This window comes from Thamnophis sirtalis, unplaced genomic scaffold (genome assembly GCF_051295495.1).
Source record: "Thamnophis sirtalis isolate CommonGarterSnake01/CBP01778 unplaced genomic scaffold, rThaSir2_p1.2 scaffold_3, whole genome shotgun sequence".
Lineage (NCBI taxonomy): Eukaryota > Metazoa > Chordata > Lepidosauria > Squamata > Natricidae > Thamnophis > Thamnophis sirtalis.
This window is the reverse complement of record NW_028261383.1, coordinates 173,749,315-173,773,858: the sequence shown is the minus strand read 5'-3', so window position 1 is coordinate 173,773,858 and position 24,544 is coordinate 173,749,315. Positions and strand designations below refer to the sequence as shown.

Below are 24,544 nucleotides of genomic sequence, written 5' to 3'. Positions count from 1 at the left end.
TTGATGCCTCCTGAAACTGCCAAGAAGAGTTGGGAATTGAAATACCTGGTGAATGTCAATGCATTAACTGAGCAGTCTTTGGCTAGATGAGTCTATAAAAGGAAAGGGTATCCTATATGAAACAGGATTAAGTTTTGGAGTTGAGATAAGAGCTGCATTTCTCTTTTAAATAAAACTTCCCTCAAGTCAAGTTTTGACTCCTCGTGACTAACTGGAGGCATCAGTGTGGTTTCCTTGACAATATAATAAGGAAGTGGGTTGTCACTGCTCATTTCCAAGATGTACTTTTGTTTTTCCAAAGAAGCCTACGCTCCAGGATTCCCTGGTAGTTTTCCATCCAAAAACCAACCAAATCCAGCACTGTTTTGCCTTTTAGTATCAGCTGAATTCTACTTGATGCTGTTACTTGTTCCTGGGTTGATATTTCATCCATCTCAGAATGCATACGATGCATACATAAGGCTAACAGATCACACGATGCCTTGTTTTTAATTTACTGTTTGGGAAGACAGTTTCTGAGCACTGCAGCATAAATATGTGAACACAAAATTTAGATGTTTAGGGGCTGAGTGTTGGCACAGAGCTTCTGAAATTTAGCTGTGGGTCAGATTAAACATCGTATGTACGAGCCAAATAAAACTGAGGCCTTGCCCATCACTTTACAGCATTTTCTAATCTCATACGTAATTTTCAGGAAATGATAAATGAGGGTTCCAGTATCTCTGGGAATATTTGGCATCAAAGATTGTATAAATATGCATGACTAAAGAAAAACAAAAAAAAACGCCTGCTCTTATTTAAAGACTGTCTTTACATAATTCATTACTTCCCAAAGATAAGTTGCCTGACATCTTCAGGACAGGCAAACTTTTAAAGACAAAGGCTGGGAATGCTTCCAGTAAAATTGCAATTGCTTAGCTTTATATCACAAATACTGTATGTCTAAGGTTCAATATTTCATTTGCTAGCAGAACTTGGAACTTCTTTGATTGATCTACAGAGAATGGAAGAAACAAGATAGGACAACTTTCTTCCAGGAAAAAGAACCCATTCAGATTAGAAACCATTTAACCCAGCTTTCTGATTTCAATAGTAGCTAGCCAGATATCACCGCAGAGCACAAGGCCCACAAACACACTAAACTCACTCCTGCTTATTCCCTAATAGCCAGTATTGGAGGTAGTAGGCTTCCTCCAAATATGGGCATTCCTTTTTTTATGCAACCATAGCTAATATCAACTTCTAGTCCACAAACTTGTATAATCCTGTTTTAAATAGCTTGTGGCTGTTACCACATTTGAGCAAATGCAAACACTGTTAATTGTATGTTGTGTAAAACAAGGACTTTCTTTTGTCTGTCTTGAATCAGCCACCCATCAATTTTGCTGAGTGAATGTGCACTCTAGTGTTTTGAGAGAGCGAAAGAGAGAGAGAGAGAGATGTCTACTCAACATCCTGTTTTTAGCTACTGTTTTCTTAATGTCATAGAGCAGGGGTGTCGAACTCAATTTCATGGAGGGACGCATCAGGGCTGTGATTGACCTTGGGAGGGGGAGGCGGGCATGCCCAACTGGGTGGATGTGGCCAACTTGGTGACCATGGCCACCTTGACACCACTCATTGGGCATGGCCAACTGGGTGGGCGTGGCCAGCTTGACGCCCCTCCCCAAACTACTGGCAGGTTTCCTTTTTGCATTGGGTGGACCGGGGAGAAGCCATGCCGAACACATTGTGGGTCCGTGGGCCTTGAGTTTGACACCTGTGTCATAGAGTTTAGATTAGGAATCAAACACTATTCTAGTCTTTTATTGATTAATGTTCTGTACCCCCTTCACGGCTCTTAACAAACAGCAAGCAGACAAACTTAAAAGGACTTTTCTTTATCAGTTCTCAGTTCAAAAGTGGCTGCGAGCCAAAATAACATAAATTAAAGTCTCTTTCAAGCAGATAACAGAATACAAAACACTCTTACAAGCAATGCACTTCTTCCAAAGTCTCCACGAATCAGGTTTACATGAAACACCAAAGCACTTATCCAAGTGTAACAAGCAATGTTGTGCGAACCAAGAAACCCACAAAGGAACGTACGTTGACTCCTGCAACTAGGGCATGGCAGTATCCAACCTTTTATCTCCAAACCTGCCTCTCACAAGCCCCAGTTGCATAATGAATCTTGTATCCCGAAAAGACTCACAGCCGACATCTGCTGAGTCACAATAGATTAATACGTTTATTGTGGCATAAGGTTTTACATCATTGTTCATCGGATGTAGTTAATATCTTGAGATAGTTGCACCTAGATTAAAAAATTGGTTAGGAAACTGGATCAATTGAAGATATTGAAATGAAAAGGAAATTGCATTTTAAAAATGAGAATTATTTCTTGAGGCATTGCAAAAACGGGGTGCCTTGAAGTCAGTATGAACTCTTGGACAATTTGGTTTAGTTTTCTTGGCAAGATTTCAGAAGTGGTTTTGCCATTGCCTACTTCCTAGGGCTGAGAGAGAATGACTGGCTTAAGGTCACCCCAGCAGGCATGGCTAGAACTCACAGTCTCTGTTTCTAGCCTGTACCCTTAACCTTTATACCAGATTGGCTCTCTTTTGAAAGAGGAGAATTTGAAAGAGGAGAACCATGTTAATATATGATAGCCAAAAGAAGAAGAAGCCTGATAGCATATCTAGAGGTTTTCTGTATAATATGCTGTTTGTATGTCCATTATGTACTTATACTGTGACATCAAGGAAGTGGGCGAATATACAGAAGGTTGGGGTAAATAGCAAAGAAGTAAGAGACGAGAATAAAATATAGATAGAATGATTTATACTATTTAAGCATAGATAAAGATGGGGGGCTGAGATCAACACAAAGAGTGGTTTCTTTTTTTTCTTTTTTTTCTTTTTTTCTTTTCTCTTTTCTTTTCTCTCTCTTTTTTTTTTCTCTGTTTTTTTTTCTTTTGATATATTACTTTTATTTTTTAATCCATATGTATGCAAGATATTTTAGACAGAAGGTAGTGCCAGGTGTGGGCCCTGGGAAGTCGGGAGGATTAGGGATGGGGATTTGTGGGGGGTGGGGTGGGGGGGTGTTAACATAGTCTTAATAAGAACAAGAATGTATTTATATACGGTGGTTCTTTTTTTTTTCTTTTTTTTTTTTCCCTTGGTTCATTTTACTTTTATCAGATCAAACAACACTCGAATAAAGGCATACACCAAGGAGGGAGGTAGAGGGAAAGAAGAGGGAGGAGTAAGGAAGGAGTAAGGGGAATGTAAGGAGGGTGTCCGGGGAGTAAGGGGAGAAGGAAGGTTTGAGGGGAAAGGGAAGTAGGAGGGGAGTGTTAGAGGGAGAAAGGAAAGTTGGAGGGGGTAGATGGGGTGTATGGAGGATGGAAGGGTTAGGTGGGGTTGTGAATGATGAGTTGTGTTTCCTTTTTATTTGTTCGTTTTATTCCCTTTTTCTTTTTTTTTTCTTTTCTTATAGTAAATACCCTGTATATAAGTGATTGCAAATGGAATGTGAAAAATGAATAAAATATATTTAAAAAAAAAAAAAAAAAAAGAAAGTTCCAAAAAAAGGAAGTGGGCTTCTTCTATAGATTAACTGAAGTTAAGGTTGATGGTGGAGTGGAAGTTATTGAGATCTTGATGGAATTTGATGGAAAGTGTTTTCTGTGGGTCCAAATTATGAAAATTTTAATTTTCTTCTTCTTGTGCCATAGACATCATCGGAGGTTGGCGATCATGTTGATGATCCTATTTTTATCAATAGCCGCATGAAAAAGTGCTGTTGAATTTTGTCCAAACCGGTCCCTTAGATTTTGAAGCCATGATGTTCATCTTCTGCCTGGACCTCGTTTGCCTTCAATCTTTCCTTGGAGGATTAAGTGAAGTACGCCGTATTTTTCTGTGTGTCGCATCACATGTCCGAAATATTTAACCTTTCACTTTTTTATGGTTTTGATTATTTCCCTTGGATATCATCTCCTCATTTCTGAGTTTGTCAACCCAACATATGAGTAACAGCCACTTGTAAATCCACATTTCAAAGGCTTCTAGTCTCTTCAAGTGGCTTTCTGTCAGAGACCAACTCTCCAACTCCATAGAGCAGGATAGAAAACAGTGATGGGTTTCAAAAAATTTTCGAACCTACTCTGTGGGTGTGGCCTCCTTTGTGGGAGTGGCTTGCCGGCCATGTGACCTGGTGGGAGTGGCTTGCCAGCCATGTGTTTTCTTTCTTTCTTCTTTCTTTCTTTCTTTCTTTCTTTCTTTCTTTCTCTTTCTTTCTTTCTCTCTCTCTCTCTCTCTTTCCTTCCTTTTGTCTCTCTGTCCCTTTTTCCTTTTTTCTTTCATCGCTCTCTCACTTTTTCTTTCTTTTTTCTTTATTTCTTTATTTCTTTCTTCCTTTTTTCTGTTTCTCTCTCTGTGTGAGTCTGTCTGTCTGTCTGTCTGTCTGTGTGTCAGTGGTGGGTTTCAAAAAATTTTGGAACCTCTTCTGTAGGTGTGGCCTGCTTTCCGGGTCCACAGGTGGAACCTCTTCTCACCGGTTTGGTAGATTTGATGAACTGGCTCTACCGAATAGGTGCGAACTGGTAGGAACCCACCTCTGATAGAAATGATGTAGCATCTGACAAGCCTGATGATCCTTTTTTTCCTCCCCTTACTGATATGCGTGCTCTTACATATAGGACCAAAATGACACATGTTTGAGCTATAGTATTCCTAATGTGTACATTTGGGGAGGAGAGAGGGGAAATGGACATTTCGTGATTAAATTCAGTTTTAGCTATTAAACCTCAAGGCACAAGTGATAGTGGTTGTAGAGCTAAAAAAACAGATATTGGTCCAGAGCTGGGTTCCTACCAGTTCGCACCTATTCGGTAGAACCGGTTCGTCAAATCTACTGAACCGGTTAGAAGAGGTTCCACCAGTGGACCCGGAAAGCAGGCCACACCTACAGAAGAGCTTCCAAATTTTTTTTGAAACCCACCACTGGTCCTTGGATATGATTATTCTACACTATCATGCTCCTATTTATAAAACTCAGTGCCTCTGTGAAAGGTAAGGATGACTACTGCGTTTGTGGTGCAATCAGAACATTGCGTGTGTTGAAGCTGTTTTAACGCAAACCAAAGATGCCTTTTAAAAAACAAGTTTACATCCTATTCTTATGCACGCCAGTGCTGTGTGAGGGGTAATTTAAGGTGGTTCTGACAAGTGTCGTCGGCATCTTCATATCCGGTCACATGGGCGGCAAGCCACTCCCATCCGGTCACATGGGTGGCAAGCCACTCCCACAAAGGAGGCCACACCCACAGAGTAGGTTCGAACAATTTTGGAAACCCACCACTGTATTGGTGCCATCTGGGTGAGTGATAACATTCATGTTGGGGGGGGGGTCCTTAAGAGCAGTTCTGCGGAGGACTTTTAAGTGCTTCTGGATGGCAGTTGTACAAAAATGCATGGAATGTTAATATAACTGCCATCTTATGTGTTATTAATTTCATTACGGTGTTGATCTTAGCATTTTTACAGTAAAAGCTGTGACTATTGAAACTCTGACTTTCCCAGCAGGTCATAGCATCTAGCTGAGCTTGGGAACCAATCAAGGTTGGGTGTGGTTTATTCATTGGATGAAAGACCATAAGATCTTGGAAGGATTGAGCAACTGAATAACAACAAGCTAGATTAGCAAATCAGACGATACTTTTGGAAGGTGAGAGCAAACCATTTATTTGCCTGTTGTCACCCCCCAAAAAACCTGCCTTGCTTTCCTGCCTTTTGCCAGTTGTAGAGTGCTCTCCCCCACCCCCCCCAGCATATGGTGGGATGGGCTCAGAGGTATTGAATATTTACTATACGATACACTAATGGTAATTCAGATCAGAACAAACTTTTTGTGCTGCTGGTTTGAGGAGGGCCACAAAGTCTGACCCAGGAAGTATGGTATTGTTGAAAGAAATGTCCTGGGTTCAGCTCCAAGTGGGGAAAAAGACACTGGAGACATGGAGGCTGCTTGGAAAGATGGTTTATTGGTGGACAGGACCACGTGGCTTGAGCCCTGGACAGGAAAGGTCATCACATGCTTCAATGTTGGTGGAGAAGAAGAGAAGGGCTGAGGGAGGGGCTTGCTAGGCTTTTTATACCCTGTTTAGTCCCACCTCTCTGTTTCCTGTTCCTGTGTAAGAAATGTATTCTGATTGGTTGTCAGACTCCCATGGTGCCATGCAGGGGGCAACTCTCTAGGCTGCGTTTTGAATCCATAGATGAGTTCTCAGATGCCATGTGGAGAGTTGAGTAATATCCCTTCCCCCTACAGCTGCAGTGGAGAAGTCTTTATTATGTAAAGTGGGCTAGCCTAGCCTTCTCAATGGCCTATTGACAAAGTGGGGATGGGCAGGAAGCTACAGGCAGCTATTCTGTCTTTTAAAACATGTTTCTTTCTTTTCACATCCAGAGAAACATTCTGCCTTTTCAATATTTCCTAGGATATTTCATTTTTCTGGGAGAGGGCTGGGTGATAACTTCCCACAGTGGGATGGGCTCAGAGGTATTGAATATTTACAATACGGTACACTAATGGTAATTCAGATCAGAACAAACTTTTTGTGCTGCTGGTTTGAGGAGGGCCACAAGGTCTGACCCAGGATTTATGGTATAAAGAGAAAGCAAAGGTGTACTCCATATTCTGCAGCGTTCAGAGGAAGAGCCCAAGTCAAGATGCCTTGGAGAAATTTGCCGGAGAAAAACAAGCAAGGCAGCCCAGTAGGCGAACCGCAGCTGATCGGTTCCCCGAAGAGTCAGCGCCTGGCTGGCAATCCCCCAGCCTCCTTCGGCCAACATTTATGCACATTATGCAATAAGAGCCCCTCCTTCTTTGACTTTGATCGGGTGAAAAACAAAGGGGAAGAAAACATACCCTTCTTCTCCCTCGCCCGCAGAAGGGGCAGCTGCACGGCGGGAGCCGGTCCGTCCCAGACGCCTTAGTGGGGGGAGAGAAAAGGGAGGAGGAGGGATTCCTCCGTGAGTTGCCTGCAGGCAAAAAGCCCTTTGGCTTCGGAAAGAGAAGGAAGAAAGTCGCGCAAGGGCCCGGTGGGGGTGCAAGAGGTACCGCCCTGCGCGGGTCTCTAGCTCCCCTTTGGGATCCGTCGGAGGACAGACGGCTCCGGCCAAACAGGGCGATGGTGAGCAAGCGTGAACGCGAGGTTTCTAACCGCGTGGGAACCGGGAGCCAGGCGCCCGGCAGCTGCACCACGGAGACCCCCGTAGGGGCGGAGCGGGCTTTGGACGGCGCCGACCTGAGCCGTGGCGGAGGCCGGCCAGGTGTGCGCGCTCCGCCGCTGCCACCTGAAGCTGCACTGGAGGAAGAGGAAGGAGAGCCGCAGACAGGTCGCAAATGCTTGAACGGGGAGGGCGGAGGGGCGGCGAATGAGGCTCTTGAATTCAGACGCGCTACCTCCGTTGCGTGTCAGCTGCAGAAGGGCGATTGGACTCCTTTAATCCTAAACACGCGTGCCGACTGTGGGAATCTATATCCGGAATTGTTACCCCGGGAGACAGATTGCTTCGAATTAAGGAGGGCCAGCACGTAGGTGTAACTTACGGATGTAGCAAGAAAACGGGGAATCTCTGTTAGTGGTATGAAAATTCTTTGCAGCTCACGAAGTTCATGCCCACATCGAACAGCTTATATCAGGCAGAAATTCTACAGCTATTTGAAACATTATATAGATAGATAGATAGATAGATAGATAGATAGATAGATAGATAGATAGATAGATAGATAGATAGATAGATAGATAGATAGAGAGATAGAGAGATAGAGAGAGAGAGAGAGAGAGAGAGAGAGAGATAGATAGAGATAGATAGATAGATAGATAGATAGATAGATAGATAGAGATAGATAGATAGATAGAGATAGATAGATAGATGATTGATAGATGATAGATGATTGATAGATGATAGATGATTGATAGATGATAGATGATAGATAGAGATAGAGATATAATGTATTTAATTCGATTTCTGTAACAACCTATGGAAGAAACTCTGAAAATTGAAAGTGTCATAAAGATGTTAAAAGGAGAATATCTCCCCCCCCACCCCCCAAAAAAGAATCAGAAAACAGATACTTTAGGAGCTAGGACCAGAAAAGAGGAGGAGAGGAGGGAGGGAGGGAGAAAAAGAGAAGGAGAGAGGGTAGGAAGGGGAAGAGAGAGGGTAGGAGTAGGGGAGAGGTAAGGGAAGGAAGAAGGGGAAGGAGAGGAGGAAGGAAGAAAGTACAGAAGGAAGGGAGGGAGAAAAGAAAGGGAAAATAAGGTAGTGTTACAACAGGCGCTAAGGATGGTAAACAATACAATCCAAACTGTACCCTATAATCTTTTAAACGGAATAACAATAGTATAAGAATGGCAAAGAAAATAGCAGTGGACTTAACCATGAAGAATAACCATGTGAATGTATACCTAGAATTGTATGTAAGAGAATAAATGACAGTAAGAATATAAAGCACAATATAGATAAATAATATTTGGTCATAAGTAGCTAAGCATAAATAAATAAAGAATTGTACATACAAATGGATAACGAATAAGGAGATTATGAATGCAAGATAGAAACGTATAGAAGGGAAAACACTAACTGCAAAGAAACCGATACGGAACTGCTGTATGATATACGACGGAACTTCTTGTTCCTATATTGTCTTAAGTCATGTGTTTGTTTTTGTTGATGTGTTTATGTGTTTAAAATAAAAATTTATATATAAAAAAAGGAGCTAGGACCAGGAATGCAGAAAGTGGTGTCTAAATGGGTAATGTTGATTGGTTCCTGCTTTCGATTTCAAAAGTTTTATTTCTTTTAAGGCAAACATTTCATCATTCCTCAATCAGTAAGACATCGAAGTACAATTTCTTGTATATCAAAATAATTCTAGTTTACCACCAAATTCTTGTCTAGCCTAATATATACCCCTCCCTCCCTCCGCCCTCTCCCCCAACCCCCTCCAGATTGGTTCCTGCTTTCAACAAGATTATATAGTCCCGTCCCCCACAAATATTTGTCCCCTGCACTGTGGCACCTGTCACAGAAGCCCCTTGGATATCAGCCGACTTCCTTCTCACTCCCTCTTCCTCATTTACATATTTACACATGTAATGCTCTAGACTAGATGATCTCTCTGTTGTACTTCATTGGCCTTTGATTTTTGCTTGGAATTCCTCCTTGTAAGGTCTGTTGTGAGGAATTTTGCTCCCCCTTTCCCCAATAATTAGTCAATAAAGCCCTTTTCCATGCCAAGTTAATGAAAACCTTGTATAAGCCCATTCCCAACACTTTGGACACTGTTCCATGTGTGCATGGATTTTATCCAAACATTTAGGGCAAGCCTCTGTTCTTCCTACCCTGCATGCGATATTTTTCTCATCCTCTATTTTTTTTATTTTTATTTTCCATTTTCATAACATACAATCACATGTATACTATTACATAGCCAATATCCTATTGTATTAAGTAGTAATTACATCAGTTCCTCTTGTCATCAACGCCCAGAAAGATAAAAACCCATTATTGGCTCTTCTGCTCTCCATACACCTCTTTCTTCTATCTCTCTCCTACCTCCTTTCTTCCCTCCATCATCCTTTTCTCCTCTACTTCCCCTTCCTTTCTCCTTCTCTTCTCTCTACATTCCACTCCTCCTTATCCTCCTCATCTTCCCCCCTTACCCTCTCTCTCCTATCCCTCTCTTCCCATCTTTCTTCTCTCCTCTGTTTCCCACTCTTCCTCACATTGGTGTATTTCCGCTTCTGAGCAAACTCCAATCTATGTTGATGGTATTTATGCTTCCATATCAATATACTTAACATATCTTAGTTTTAAAGAAAAAAATAAGAGAGAACAGTATACATGTACAATCCTATGACATTAAAATATAACACCCCTCGTCAAACCTAATATATATCCCTCCCTCCCCCCCACAACCCCCGGTAGATGGTACATGGTATAAATCTTTAACAAAAACAGTCTAAAATATATTGGAAAAAAGAATAGAAAATTGATACCATCCTCTATTTTTAAAAAACCAAACATCCTTGTGCCTTTCGGGTACCCAATTTCAATTACCGTATATACTCGAGTATAGGCCGGCCCGAATATAAGCCGAGGCACCTAATTTTACCACAAAAAACTGGAAAAGTTATTGACTCGAGTATAAGCCTAGGGTGGGAAATGAGGCAGCTACCGGTAAATTTCAAAAATAAAAATAGATTTTTTTACCGGTGTATTCAATGAAATACTTCACTCACCTCATGATGCTGATGTCCCGCTGTGATGATGATGTCCCGTGCAGCCGCGGGAGCGATGTCCCGCCTCCTATGACACACGGCACAGTGATTCCTATCATTGGATCACTGTACCAGAGGAGGTGGGACATCGCTATGTGGCTGCTTGCCATAACAAGGAGGAGGTGGGACATCGTTGCAGAGCGGCAGGAGGGGGAGGAAGGGGAATCGTAAGACAGCCCTGCATTACATTAGAACGTGAGGAGGGGGGATGGTGCGGTGCGCGCTGCGCGGCAAACTGACACAGAGGGAGGGGAAACTCACAGGGGCGCCGGGCCATTCATGAGCGTCACCCAGCGGCATGGCCCCGCCCCTTTTTCTCCTCCATTTCGGGCAAATTTTTCACTGACTCGAGTATAAGCCGAGGCGGCTTTTTTCAGCCCAAAAAGTGGGCTGAAAAACTCGGCTTATACTTGAGTATATACGGTAGTAAGGCATTTCAATACTGTGAACGACCTCTGTCTACGTTCCCAAAGGCACAGACTTGGGAAGGGAGAGGGGTGTGTGTGCTTCCTGGCCTACCCAATGGAGCAAACAGGAGAAGCATTGAGAGAAAAAGCATGGTATGATATTATACAGAGCTCCATTGATTAGCCCCCTCTTCTGCCCCAGCAGCTGTGCAGTGGCCATCTACTACTACTCCTGGCAAGTATTCCTTATAGCTTTCTGCTGAAGAACTACGAGGAGGAGGAGGATGAAGAGGATGAACTGTCACTGCCAACATCCCAGCCCCATGGGGACCCTGCCCAGAATGTGTCTGGTTGCCCAGCTAAATGCACGTGCCCAACAGAGGAGACTGTGGATTGTGGTGGCCTCGACCTGCACATTTTCCCCAGCAATATCTCCGCAGATATCCAGCATCTTTCACTGCAGGTGATGTTACCCTGATAATGATTGGGGCAGATGAGCTTTGCTCTATGGGGTAAAATAATAGTTCTCAGAAACTGCAGGTGTGCAGAGAAAGACCACGCCGTTGGTGGTATGGATGCCTTCCTACCCTTGTTATACAGTGCTGATCTTCCTTCTGTAGAATAACCAATTGCAAGAGCTACCCTACCATGAACTGTCCCGTCTGGTCAACCTACGAACCCTCAATCTCCATGACAATCTGATCACTTCTGATGGTAAGCGGGTATTCCCTGGTGTTCCCTGTGTGGCAGGAGGTCCTTTCGAATGTACACAAGTTAACCCTTAATCTGCATTGTTCTCTTTAAGAGTAAATGGCTTAGTGGGTGGAAGGGCTCTTTCAAATATAAAGTATCACTTGCTTTCCTTCCATCGAAGAGAGGGTTGAAAAGTTGGGTTCACCGACAAAAGGGCGAACGACAAAACCGCGCCCAACTAAACCGCGTCGCTGACGTCATCAACAGGGCGACAACAGCGCGGAGACAGAAACGTGCTGTAAAAGTAACCCTAAACCTAAACTTAACCCCTAATCCTAAACCTAACCCTAAACCTAATCCTAAACCTAACCCTTAACCTAACTCTAAACCTATCCCTAACCCTTAACCTAACCCTAAACCTAACCCTTAACCTAACCCTAAACCTAATCCTAAACCTAAACCTAACCCTAACCCTTAACCTAACTCTAAACCTAATCCTAACCCTTAACCTAACCCTAAACCTAACCCTAACCCTTAACCTAACCCTAAACCTAATCCTAACCCTAAACCTAACCCTAACCCTTAACCTAACCCTAAACCTAATCCTAACCCTTAACCTAACCCTAAACCTAATCCTAACCCTTAACCTAACCCTAACCCTAAACCTAACCCTAACCCTAACCCTAACCCTAACCCTAACCCTAACCCTAAACCTAATCCTAACCCTTAACCTAACCCTAACCCTAAAGCTAACCCTAAACCTAACCCTTACCTTAAGTTGAATCGGCTTTCTTTCAACGCGCTATTTAAAGCGCCCTTCTTTCTCCGCGCTGGCTGTTGTCGCCGCGTTGATGACATCAGCGACGCGGTTTAGTCGGGCGCGATTTTGTCGTTCGCCCTTTTGACGGGTCACAAAAAAGTTGAACTGGTTAGAAGGTGGCCAGTCTACCCCTCAACCATGGAAGCTCATTGGGTGAGTGTGGGTCAGTCACTCCCTCTCCCTTCCAACCTCATCTTACAGGGTGTTTAAGAGAAAAATAGGAGGGGTTGCTACATACAATATGCTGCTTTAGCTCATATAAAAGGCAGGGTAGAACTCAAGTATATTTTGCAGGCGTGTGGGGAAGGGGCTGCTCAGTGTGGAAGGGCTGAGAAATAGCAGCTTGGTCTCAGTCAGAGATGACTGGACCATCAGGAGACTGTAAACCAGTTTTATTTACTTTCTGAGCTTGGCCCGAGTGGACAGCGAAAGGTGAATAATACCTGTGGATCAGGGGTGGGTTTCTCGCCCCGTTCCAACCAAACCGGTTCGGTTGGAACGGGGCCGGCGGCGTCCTCGTGCACGCGCGCGGTGCACGCATGCGTACTAGCATCTGCGAGACGCTCCAGCTGCTCCTGGACGATCGCGCAGCCGCTGTATGCGTCCTGCGCATGCGTGGAAGCGCAGAACTCGTCAAAACTGGGTAAGGACCGCGGGCGGGCGGGCGTGCCCTTCGCCGTTCCCGGAAGTTACTTACTTCCGGGTTCGCTGACCAATCGGTTCGCAGGGGCCGCCGCGAACCGGTTGAAACCCACGCCTGCTGTGGATACTGAGAGGTCTTGCATGGGGGTAAGAAATCTAACTGGCACAGCAACTTAGCAGAATCCCAAATATAGATCGGCCTTATTCTAGTTTGTCCCATTTTAAAGGTCTCCCAGACGAGGTCTTTGAGTCACTCGAGTCACTTCAGTACATCTACCTGGCCAATAACAAGGTGAGTATGTTTGGATCAATAAGTGCACACAGTCTAGTGATTTGGGTTTTTACTTGCACAACCCCCCCCCTCCAAAAAAAAACCCCTGCAAACATCAGCAAAGAAGATGGGAAATGCTAAATTAAGGAACCACAAGATGAAAAAAAAATTAGGCTCTGAGATTTCTATATAAAAATCAAATGGTTAATGCAGTGTTTCTCAACCTTGGCAACTTGAAGATGCCTGGACTTCAACTCTCAGAATTCCCCAGCCAGCATTTGCTGGCTGGGGAATTCTGGGAGTTGAAGTCCGGGCATCTTTAAGTTGCCAAGGTTGAGAAACACTGGGTTAATGGATAAGAACCAGGGTTGTTTAAAAGAAGGAATCCTTGATATTTTTTAATTATACTTTTGCCCAGTTTTCCTCCAAAGGACTCAGGGTAGACCATTGGATCATGGTCACCATACATGACCATTACTTTATGTCACCTGGCCAAATCTGGCTGGTTTAGAAAAGTAAACAGGGTTTGACTTGGTTAGTATTAGGATGGGAGACCACCAAGAATACCAGGATTGTAGGCTAGGAGAGGAGGAACACCCCCCCCCCAACAACCCTAGATGAAGACAGTGACAATCCACTTCCATATTATTGTCAAGAGAACCACATGGTTATGTCTATGTAGCCAGTAGGCATCAATCTTGATTTAAAGACTTTTTTTTTCTCCCAGAAATATATAATTTCCTTGGCTGATTAAAAAAAACAAACCCCCAAATTAAGACCAGACATGATTTATGCAAAGATGGAATTCCTCCCTTCCTGTTTAGATTTCTAAATTTAAATTTGATTTCTTAGATTTATTTGGATTTCCAACTTGTCAAATCAATTCAGAAAAAACAATATTCTTGTAGAAAATCCCATTAAATGATCTTTAATTTTCAGACTATTGGCTCAATCTTTTTTTCTAACCCTTCGATAATAATTCTCCTCTCCAAACAAAGCAGGGAATTATAGCCAGGCTAACTATCCTAATCCAGGACCTGGCATGCTCTGGGCTAGAATATTGGCTTTACCTCCCAAATCTTAAGGATAAAATAAAATTAAAAAAGCACAATTTAAAAAAAAACCAAACCAAATTCAAAGTAATAACCAAATACAACAAAGACAGTGGAAAATTAATGTATAAAAACCTACAAAATTAGGATTTGACAACTAAAGAATGAGGAGATTTCAATGAAATGCACTAAAACTGGGTGGATAATAAATTAAGAATTAAAAAAAAACAGAAAAACATGATGTCATCACTCTACGATTGGGACTTTTTATGCCGTCTTGCAGAAAGTGCAGAAAATAGAAACTCGGCAACTCTATTAGGAACAATAGGATTCTGAACTGTGAGTGGAAAAGTAGCTTCACCCTCATTTTTGTTACGATTTGGTAAGAATAGACCTGCATGGAATCTTACAGTACTTCCCATCTCACACCGCTTCACGATTGAATTCATTTCCTGCAGTACCTTCTTTTTATTATTTTATTTAACAGCCGTATGCAAGAAAATATAGAACAGTGATAACATCCTAAAAACTCTTTATAAAAAAATAGAATCGAAATTTAAATGGAAGTTAGCTAGATAAACTTCAGCATTCTTAAAGTACAATAAGAGCTTAATCCTTGTAAAAGTTTCTCAGGAAAGTAATTAGATGTTTTGGCATATCTATTATCTTTAATATATTTCATGTTTATGATCTATTATCGAAGGTTTGTCATCAATAAAAAGGCTCACATATTTCCCTCTTACGTTCTTTTCCTCTCTCCATTATCCTTCTTAAGTATTAGTTATCCGGTGTCTTTCTCTCTTTTCTGAAGCCTAACTCGTTTTCTGCATTATTGGAATTTTGGTATTTATTTATTCAATTGATATAGCCACCCATGTCCTAAAATCAGCAATCCTTCCTTCTTTAGGAACTGCTATCCTTTTTTTCTCAGTAGCTTCTATAGCTTATATTTGTTCTGAGTTTATTAACATTTGCTTTTTGAAGTTCAAGACGTGTATTTGAATATGCTCGGTTTAAGTTTCTCTCTGTTTTTTTCTCAGTTGAATCTTTCCTATTGGTTAACAGCAAGTCAAGAACAGTTTGTGCTTTCTCCATCTTTTGAAGGAAAAGTTTGTTCAGAACCTGATCTCAAAAGTTCCAGTAATTACATTTCCAGACATCTAATCCTCTTGCTCTGGATTGATATCACTGTCTTCTGCCCTTGCTTCTCTTTTTTGTTTTCATATTAAGGTTACTTCCACTGTGCTGCAAATTTATCTCTCATTTCTAGGCAAGAAGACCTGGTGCAAATCATCGTTTCTTTTTGTCTTCTTAGAATGTTACCTGTGGAAATGCTTTTATTTCATTTTCTAACTCTTTTTAGAATCCTTAGTTAAATATTCGACTCTTGATTTAGATCAGTGTTTCTCAACCTTGGCAACTTGAAGATGTCCGGACTTCAACTCCCAGAATTCCCCAGCCAGCGAATGCAGATGTGAATGACATCAAGTTGTCCACGCCCAGCCACATGACCACCCCGCCATGCCTACCCAGTTGGTCATTAGGGCAGAGAACTGGTTGTTAAATTATTTGAATTTATGTTCTGAATCTTGCTTCTGTGATCCCAGTCCATCTAAGTTCATATTATGAAAGCATTCATTTTAATATGCTTTATTTTCATTTGAACCATTTTGGGTTTTTCCTGGTTCGCGTTTCCCATTTTCCATGTTCCAACTGTATGCATAAAATGAGAAAATCTTCCTTCCGTACATATTTTCACGTTTCTTTTCCAGCTATCCGTGGCACCACAGTTCCTACCCCACACACTGCGCATTGTGGATCTTGCTGCCAACCACCTGACGTGGCTCTATCCATTCACTTTTGGGCATAAGCCTGGTCTCAGGTAAAGCTAAGACAAAAAAATTGGCACATTTAATTAGAAGTAAAGCCAGCACTACAAAGTGTTGGCCAACTCCCTGAAAAACTACATAACAAGAATGGCATAGTGGGGCAGGGGGTGGGAGGGTGGGAATAATGCCAATTTTTGGAAAAGTCAAGCCACTGGAAATCACACTCTCTGTTCAAGGTGGTGCAGTACTGCAGGCCACTTCAGCTGACTGTTATCTGCAGTTCGGCTGTTCAAATCTCACCGGCTCAAGGTTGACTCAGCCTTCCATCCTTCCGAGGTGGGTGAAATGAGGACCCAGACTGTGGGGGCGATATGCTGACTCTGTAAACCGCTTAGAGAGGGCTGAAAGCCCTATGAAGCGGTATATAAGTCTAACTGCTATTGCTATTCAAGAAGTTGCAAAAGGCCTGACCTGAATTACTAAACAGGGAAGGTTGAAATTTTTCCCCCTCCATTTTTTCTCCTCCATTCAGGTCTGTTTATCTGCACAACAATTACTTGAACAACACTGGTCTGTCCTCTGCTGCTTTCAACGGCTCAGATGCTGTCAGCACCCTGATCCTTTCCAACAATCAGCTCACCTATGTGCCCCAGAATTTGCCCCGTGGTGTTGTTCGCCTCCATTTGCAGGTCTGTAGCTCTCTCCCATCCTGTCAGGGTAGGGAAAAAAGGTTTGGCTAGATTGCTACATTGTAAAATGTGGCCAAGTTCACTTAACACATCTCACTTAGCAACAGAAATTTGGGGCTCAATTTGTGGTTGTAAGTCAAGGATTACCTGTAGTGTTTCTACCTGTACTAGATAAATTATATTACATGGCTATTGGAAAATGTCCAAGCATGGAAAACATACACATTCTTCCATGTTCGCTAAGTCTTAATGATGAGCAAATATATTCAAGAATTCGGGCTCTCTCCAGCTGGACTCAGTCCTGGAAGGTTAAAATTAATTAATTTAATTTAATTTGTTAGATTTATAGGCTGCCCAATCCCGGAGGAGTCCGGGCGGCTTACACAGAGCAAAAGAAAACAAACAAAATAAAAATAAAAAATAAAAAAATTCTCCAACATGTGTACGTTCTGATTGGGGCTGGAGCCTACATAATGATGTTGATGTTGATGTTAATTTTATTTATATGCTGCCCTTTTCCCCCGAAGGGGACTCAGGGCGGCTCACAACTCAACTAGGGAAGGGGGATACAAACAAGAATTTAAAACGACATAAACAACAATACATAATTAAAACACAACAGTCATACCAATTCGAGACGGGGGCAACAGCTCTTTAGCCCCAGACCTGTCGGAACAGCCAGGTTTTAAGGGCTTTGCGGAAGGTTTGGAGGGTGGTGAAGGTTCGAATCTCCACGGGGAATTCGTTCCAAAGGGTCGGAGCAGCCACAGAGAAGGCTCTCCTCCGAGTAGTCGCCAGTCGACACTGACCGGCGGATGGAATTCGGAGGAGGCCTAATCTGTGGGATCTAATCGGTCTAGTGGAGGTAATTGGCAACAGCCCCAGGCCTGCCGAAACAGCCAGGTCTTAACAGCTTTCCTGAAGGCCATGAGGGTGGGTGAGGTCCGGACCTCTGGGGGTAACTGATTCCACAGGGTTGGAGCAGCCACAGAGAAGACCCTCCTCCGGGGAGCTACCAGCCAACACTGTCTGGCTGACGGCGTCCTAAGGAGGCCCACCCTGTGGGATCTTATCGGCCGTTGGGAGGTATTGATTTCTCTGTTTAATATCAACTGCCCGAAAAGCCAAAGAGATTCTGAGGAAGATGCCAGAGTTGTGATTAGTTACCGCAATCCAGCTGTGGATGTTCATTTCCTATTTATTCTGCTTCTGCAGGATAGCAGTGCCACGAGAGCGTTTGGGCCATTCTCACCTATAATGCCGTTCTAGATTGTTGGGTGGGGTGGGGGGAATGAGAGTGGGGCATTTCTTTGACCACAAGACTTCCTTTTGCAGAATAATCACATTTCTCGTATCCCTAAAGGGGCCTTGAGCAGCCAGGGGAGCCTCCGGGAGCTTTACCTGCAGAACAATAATCTATCCAGTGGGGGCCTGAACCATCCCGCCTTCAGGTAAGGATGGTAAGAAGTGAAACTGGCTGTGGCAAAGAGCAATATAATTTAAAATCAGGATGTTGGGTAGACAACTCACTGGAGTGAGGGGCATTGGAAGACTTTCTAGGCTGAGCCGAGGTGGCGCAGTGGTTAAATGCAGCACTGCAGGCCACTTCAGCTGACTGTTATCTGCATTTCAGCGGTTCAAATCTCACCGGCTCAAGGTCGACTCAGCCTTCCATCCTTCCGAGGTGGGTAAAATGAGGACCCGGATTGTTGTTGGGGGCGATATGCTGACTCTGTAAACCGCTTAGAGAGGGCTGAAAGCCTTATGAAGCGGTATATAAGTCTAACTGCTATTGCTATTGCTATTGCTATTTTTCTGATGTGGACTCCATGGCTGATCATTGTGCATATGGAGTCCATCAGTGATTATTATATTGATCATTATGATTGATTATTATGTTGCTGAAATAGAAATCATTAGTGATTTTTCCAATGTGGACTCGTGGCTGATTCAACAGATGAGGAGCCGAGGTGGCGCAGTGGTTAGGGTGCAGTACTGCAGGCCACTTCAGCTGACTGCTATCTGCAGTTCAGCGGTTCTAATCTCACTGGCTCAAGGTTGACTCAGCCTTCCATCCTTCCGAGGTGGGTGAAATGAGGACCCAGACTGTGGGGGCGATATGCTGACTCTGTAAACCGCTTAGAGAGGGCTGAAAGCCCTATGAAGAGGTATATAAGTCTAACTGCTATTGCTATTGTTTATCTGGCATCCTGTATCTCTGTAGCAAGCTGAAGAGCCTCGAATACCTGGATCTCTCCAACAACAACTTGACGGAGGTTCCTGTTGGTCTTCCTGCCAACATAGTGATACTACATTTGGGCCGAAACCGCTTGAAGGGACTGCCGCCTGAGCGTCTTAGCCGTGCGCGGGGCCTGCAGTACCTCCTATTGCAAAGCAACGCTTTAACAACTTCAGGGATACACCCGGAGGCCTTTGCCCACCTGCGCTCCCTCCACACACTCCATTTGTACAATAATCAGCTCGATGGGATCCCGCCTGGACTTCCGCGGCGCGTCCGGTCCTTGATGCTGCTGCACAACCAGATTGCCCGCATTGGCTTGAACGACTTTGCGTCCACCTATGCTTTGACCGAGCTCAATCTCAGTTACAACCGGCTTTATAGTGCCCACATCCACCGCCTGGCCTTCCGCAAGCTTAGGCTCCTAGAAACTCTGGACATCTCTGGCAATAGGCTCACGCTTCTCCCTGCCGGGCTGCCCATCAGTCTTCAAGTCCTCCACCTTCAGAAGAACCAGCTCAACGCTCTTTCTCCAGAACGGTTAGTTAACCTCACCGTGCTTAAGGAGCTGCACCTGGCACACAACCGGCTGAAGGTCAGCAGTATTACTCCAGGCACTTGGCATGAGCTGCGTGCGCTCAAGGTGAGGCAAGAAGGAAGACGGAAGGAGTTGACTACACAATGTATATTCTGGTGGCTAAAAGAAAGGTCATTTTAGGACAGCAAAATGGTAGAGCTTTTCAGAACAAATTCCTATGTGTAAGTAGAGCCGAGGTGGCGCAGTGGTTAAATGCAGCACTGCAGGCTACTTCAGGTGACTGCAGTTCTGCAGTTCGGCTGTTCAAATCTCACCGGCTCAGGGTTGACTCAGCCTTCCATCCTTCCGAGGTGGGTGAAATGAGGACCCGGATTGTTGGGGGCGATATGCTGACTCTGTAAACCGCTTAGAGAGGGCTGAAAGCCCTATGAAGCGGTATAGAAGTCTAACTGCTATTGCTATTGCTAATCTCACCGGCTCAAGGTTGACTCAGCCTTCCATCCTTCCGAGGTGGGTAAAATGAGGACCCAGATTGTTGGGGGGCGATATGCTGACTCTGTAAACCGCTTAGAGAGGGCTGAAGGCCCTATGAAGCGGTATATAAGTCTAACTGCTATTGCTATTGCTATTATTGCAGTTGGACATCTTTATAGGTACCCAGAGTCTCAGCTGGCAGGGCTCACCTTAGTATAGAAGTTCTCCTCTTCTAGGTGATAGAAATCCAAGCTGCGGGTCCCGTAGAGAGGCTGTTGAGCTTGGCTAAGCAAATTGGGAACTGACGTTCAAAATCAAGTTGTAACAAATGTGGACGTGCAGATGCAAAATTAAGTTTGAATGTGCAAATAAGTAATTTCCTCTCATATTTAGTTCATCCAGTGAAGTTATATTATTATGGGTTCAGGGCAGACAAAAGGAAAAGCTGCTTTACGTAGTGCATTGTTGTGACTCAGCAGAAGTTTGCTGTGTGTTGAGTCGGGATGCAGGAATATTGCTCCAGCTGTTGCTCGTTAGTGTCGTCTTCTGGAGATAAAAGGACTGATGGTGCCACACCCTGGTTGCAGGAGTCAATCTGTTCTGACCCCCCTTCTTCGCTCATTCACACACGACAGTCAGACAGACTTGAAAGGAAATAACTTTATCAGTCCTGGCTCACGCTGGCTGCGAGCCCAAAATAAACATAAATAAAGTCTCTGGCAAAAAGGTTACGCAGCAGAATGCAAAAACAAAGAGCTATTACAGCAACACCAGGTTTACAGAAAGAAAGCAAATCACTTCTCCAAGTGTCTCTTTGAATCAGGGTTACAGAAAGCAAATCACTTATCCAAGTGCCTCTCACAAACGAATCACGACCGATGAACGACCAACCACAAACGAACGAATGAACGTTGACTCCTGCAACCAGGGCGTGGCACCATCAGTCCTTTTATCTCCAGAAGACCACACTAATGAGCCCCAGCTGCATTGTTATTCCTGCATCCCGACTCAACTCACAGCAAACTTCTGCTGAGTCACAACAGTGCATTATGAAAGTCTGTGGAAAATACAGATTAGTTAGGTTTATGGAGAAATAGCTTCTTATCTCTAGTTATTGCCATTGTACATGACAAGGATACCTAATATTTAGTGGATTTTTTACTTTCCAGCTCCTGGATCTGAGTTTCAATGAGTTGTCATACGTTCCACCAGACCTTCCAGAATCACTGGAGTATCTATACTTGCAACACAACAGAATTATTGTCATTATGGCTGAGACTTTCCTCACAACATCCAACATACGGGTCATCTCTCTCAGGTATTATTATTATTATTATTTATTATTTGTTAAATTTCTAGGCCGCCCAATCCCAGAGGACTCCGGGCGGCTTACAAAGAAAGAAAGAAAAAGAAAAAAGAAAAGAAAAATAAAATAATAATTTAAAAATTCCCAACATGCATACATTTCTGATTGGGGCTGGACCTTAACAATAAGGTCAACAGCCCCAGGCCTGCCGGAACAGCCAGGTTTTAACAGCTTTCCCGAAGGCCATGAGAGTGGGCGAGGTCTGGATCTCTGGGGGTAATTCGTTCCAAAGGGTCGGGGCAGCCACAGAGAAGGCTCTCCTCCGAGGAGCCGCCAGCTGACATTGTCTGGCTGACGGCATCTGAAGGAGGCCCACCCTGTGGGATCTTATCAGCCGTTGGGAGGTAAATGAAAGACCAACTAACTTGCCTTTTATAGAAGAATGAATACGTAACTACTGTAACCTGAATATTATATGCTTACAGCCCATAAATGATGCATCTGTGAGTTTAGTTTATGCGTACCTCTTCCTTTTTAAAACAACGTCAAGCAAAACAAATGGTCTGTATTTGAAATGAAAATAGCCTCCTTTGGACATCCCTCCAAAAATCTTTTCAGAACCAAAAATGTCAAGACTCCGGTTCTTGTGACATTACTCTACCCTCCTTGTTTTGTAGATCCAATCGCTTACTGGCAGCCAATGTGTCGGAAGAGGCATTTGCAGATCTGAAATTCCTGGAAGTTGTAGACCTGGCGGGCAACCCGGAGCCGATCACCACCTCTCTCCTGCACGCTAGGCGCCAGGCCCAGACTCAGATGGGCACCTAGGAAAGCAGCCCGGAAGAGGTTAGGTTTAGAGCTCACCGTGGGCCTAACTTATAAGTTTGCATTCACCTTATGTATTTTTCAGCTCCAGCGGAATCAGAAATTTAATGATAGCAATAGCAGTTAGACTTATATACCGCTTCATAGTGCTTTTACAGCCCTCTCTAAGCGGTTTTACAGAGTCAGCATATTGCCCCCAACAACAATCCGGGTCCTCATTTTACCCACCTCGGAAGGATGGAAGGCTGAGTCAACCCTGAGCCGGTGAGATTTGAACAGCCGAACTGCAGAACTGCAGTCAGCTGAAGTAGCCTGCAGTGCTGCATTTAACCACTGCGCCACCTCGGCTCATGGACTCAAAGTCAAGGACTATCTGTCCATATAAAAAATGACAGGGGGGAAGAGTGCCTTCAAGTCAGTGTTGAATCCCAGTTGACTGCCTGGACAAATCCTCGCTGTTTTCTTGGCAATATTTCAAAAGTTTGCCATTGCCTCCTTCCTAGGGCTGAGAGGGTGCCTGGCCCAAGGTCACCCAGTTGGTTTTCTGCCTAAGGTGAACTAGAACTCAAGCTCTCCTGGTTTTTAGATTACACCAAGCTGGCTTTCTTGTATGAATAGTACGGTGTAAATGCCACCTGCAATTTGATACATCCTAGTTGCAGGTAGATTGGGGGTTGACTTTTGTACATTGCTTTTTAATACTGTTTCCCCAAAAAATGTGTAGTGTAAATCCAGTGGTTTATAAACATCTATTCTATGCAGTGTAACAGAATGAAACTGCAGCAAACTGAATATCCACAGAAGCTGCAGTTAATTGTTTTAATGTCTTCGCCCAGCACTAAAATGATAGCAATGTGTTCTGACCCCCCTCGTCCCACACCAACACACACTCTGAGCCAAAGATAAGTTACGGCATTTAATTAACAGACAGAGAGGTCCTTGGCAGCAAACCGGCACAGACAAGCTTGGGCAGCAATCCAGCACAGATAAGGCTTGGCAGCAATCCAGCCTGCCAAGCTCACAATAATGTTCTCCGACATTAGTTCCTGCGTTGACTTCTGCAAAGAGGGGCGTGTGCACAAGCAGTCCTTTTTATAGTCTGGAAAGGAGCCTAATGACCACCAGCTGAGTGCAATTACCTCCTGTACTTGCGCAACTGTTCCTGATGCCTATTAGTTCTTCGGTGCCGAGCATCCAGGAACAACTCACTGCTGGCGTCCGGATCACTCTCCCTTGTCTCCTCCCCACTGGTCCAAGGCTCAGGCGCCTCCTGGTGGCCAACCAGCCTCTCTGCGCCCTGCTCGGATTCGGAACCCTGTCCAGGGTCCTCCACATCCTCCAGAGCAGACTCATAGGGCCCCTCGCTGTCGGAGTCTGGTGGCAGCTCCAACGGCTCCTGCTGGGCCACAACAGCAATGATTGTGTCAGATCCTACCAAAATGGGGTGGATAATCCCCTGCTTGGACTGGATCCTTGGATGGGGATCTCATTGCCCAAAAAGGTTTGTTTGGCCATTTTTATCACCTTGAGCTTTCCCTCCCCCCCCCCCCTAGTCCTTTCCCAGTCCACAATGCAATTCAACTTAAATGTGTAGTATTGCTGTCAGTGCTGCTTCTGCCTTTGCAGAAGATCTCGTGTTACAGGTATAAATACAGCCAATCTTTCTGGATGTGTCACGCCCAGCTGATTGTATCTCTTTCTTCTGCAGATTGCCACCTAGAATTCTCTGCACTACTCTACTTCCTTAGGCCTTCTGATGAACCTAAACCTACCTGCCAACTTCTGGAAGGGGTTTTGTTGTACAGTGTTTTACTCTTTCGGTTTCTGCAAGCCAAATAAAACAAAGCCGGGGCGAGCAAGTTGCTTTTCTTGGGAGCAAAACTGGAATGCTGATTGCCAGTGGATCTCCATTTGGCTTGGCTAAGCTTTCCAGGAACTAATTTGACAGTCATACCCAGAAGATGCTAGTGCATCCCCCTGCGCTCGTTTGCATTATTGGCAAGGGCATTAAAATATTCAGTGGAGCACTCCACCCACAGTTCCTTCTTCTGCATCACTTCTCACATGTATTTCCAATCTAATAGCCCGGCTTGCTGCAGTGAGCTAGAAAGTTGCAAATGCCAAGGGTTTTCTTTCCCGTGTGTCAAAGCCCCTTTTAATCGTTTTGCAAAGGAGATGACGACAGAAATGACAGCTAGGGTTCACAATCACACAGAATTAATAGCCAGAATTATTGGTGTTTTGATTCTTCTACATTTATAGACTTGGGGCAACATTCAAAAGAACTTACCTCTAGAACGTGCCTCCAGAAATCGTGGTGCTCCATCACTGGAGGTTTTCAAGAAGAGACTGGACTGCCATTTGTCCAGAATGGTATAGGATTGCCTGCCTGAGCAGAAGTTTGGACTGGAAGACCTCCA

General features: G+C 44.0%; 1 protein-coding gene across 1 annotated transcript; it reads left to right on the top strand.

Annotated features, from left to right (window-relative positions):
• Positions 1-1,562: 1,562 nt before the first annotated feature.
• Positions 1,563-23,979, top strand: PODNL1 (podocan like 1). Its single transcript, XM_087708295.1, has 12 exons — positions 1,563-1,638; positions 7,303-7,388; positions 10,952-11,209; positions 11,367-11,460; positions 13,129-13,193; positions 15,997-16,106; positions 16,586-16,742; positions 18,078-18,193; positions 18,967-19,624; positions 21,163-21,311; positions 21,977-22,145; positions 23,833-23,979. Exons 1-11 carry the CDS (start codon positions 1,563-1,565, stop codon positions 22,125-22,127), a joined length of 1,920 nt encoding a protein of 639 aa, XP_087564421.1. The 3' UTR covers positions 22,128-22,145; positions 23,833-23,979.
• Positions 23,980-24,544: the final 565 nt, after the last annotated feature.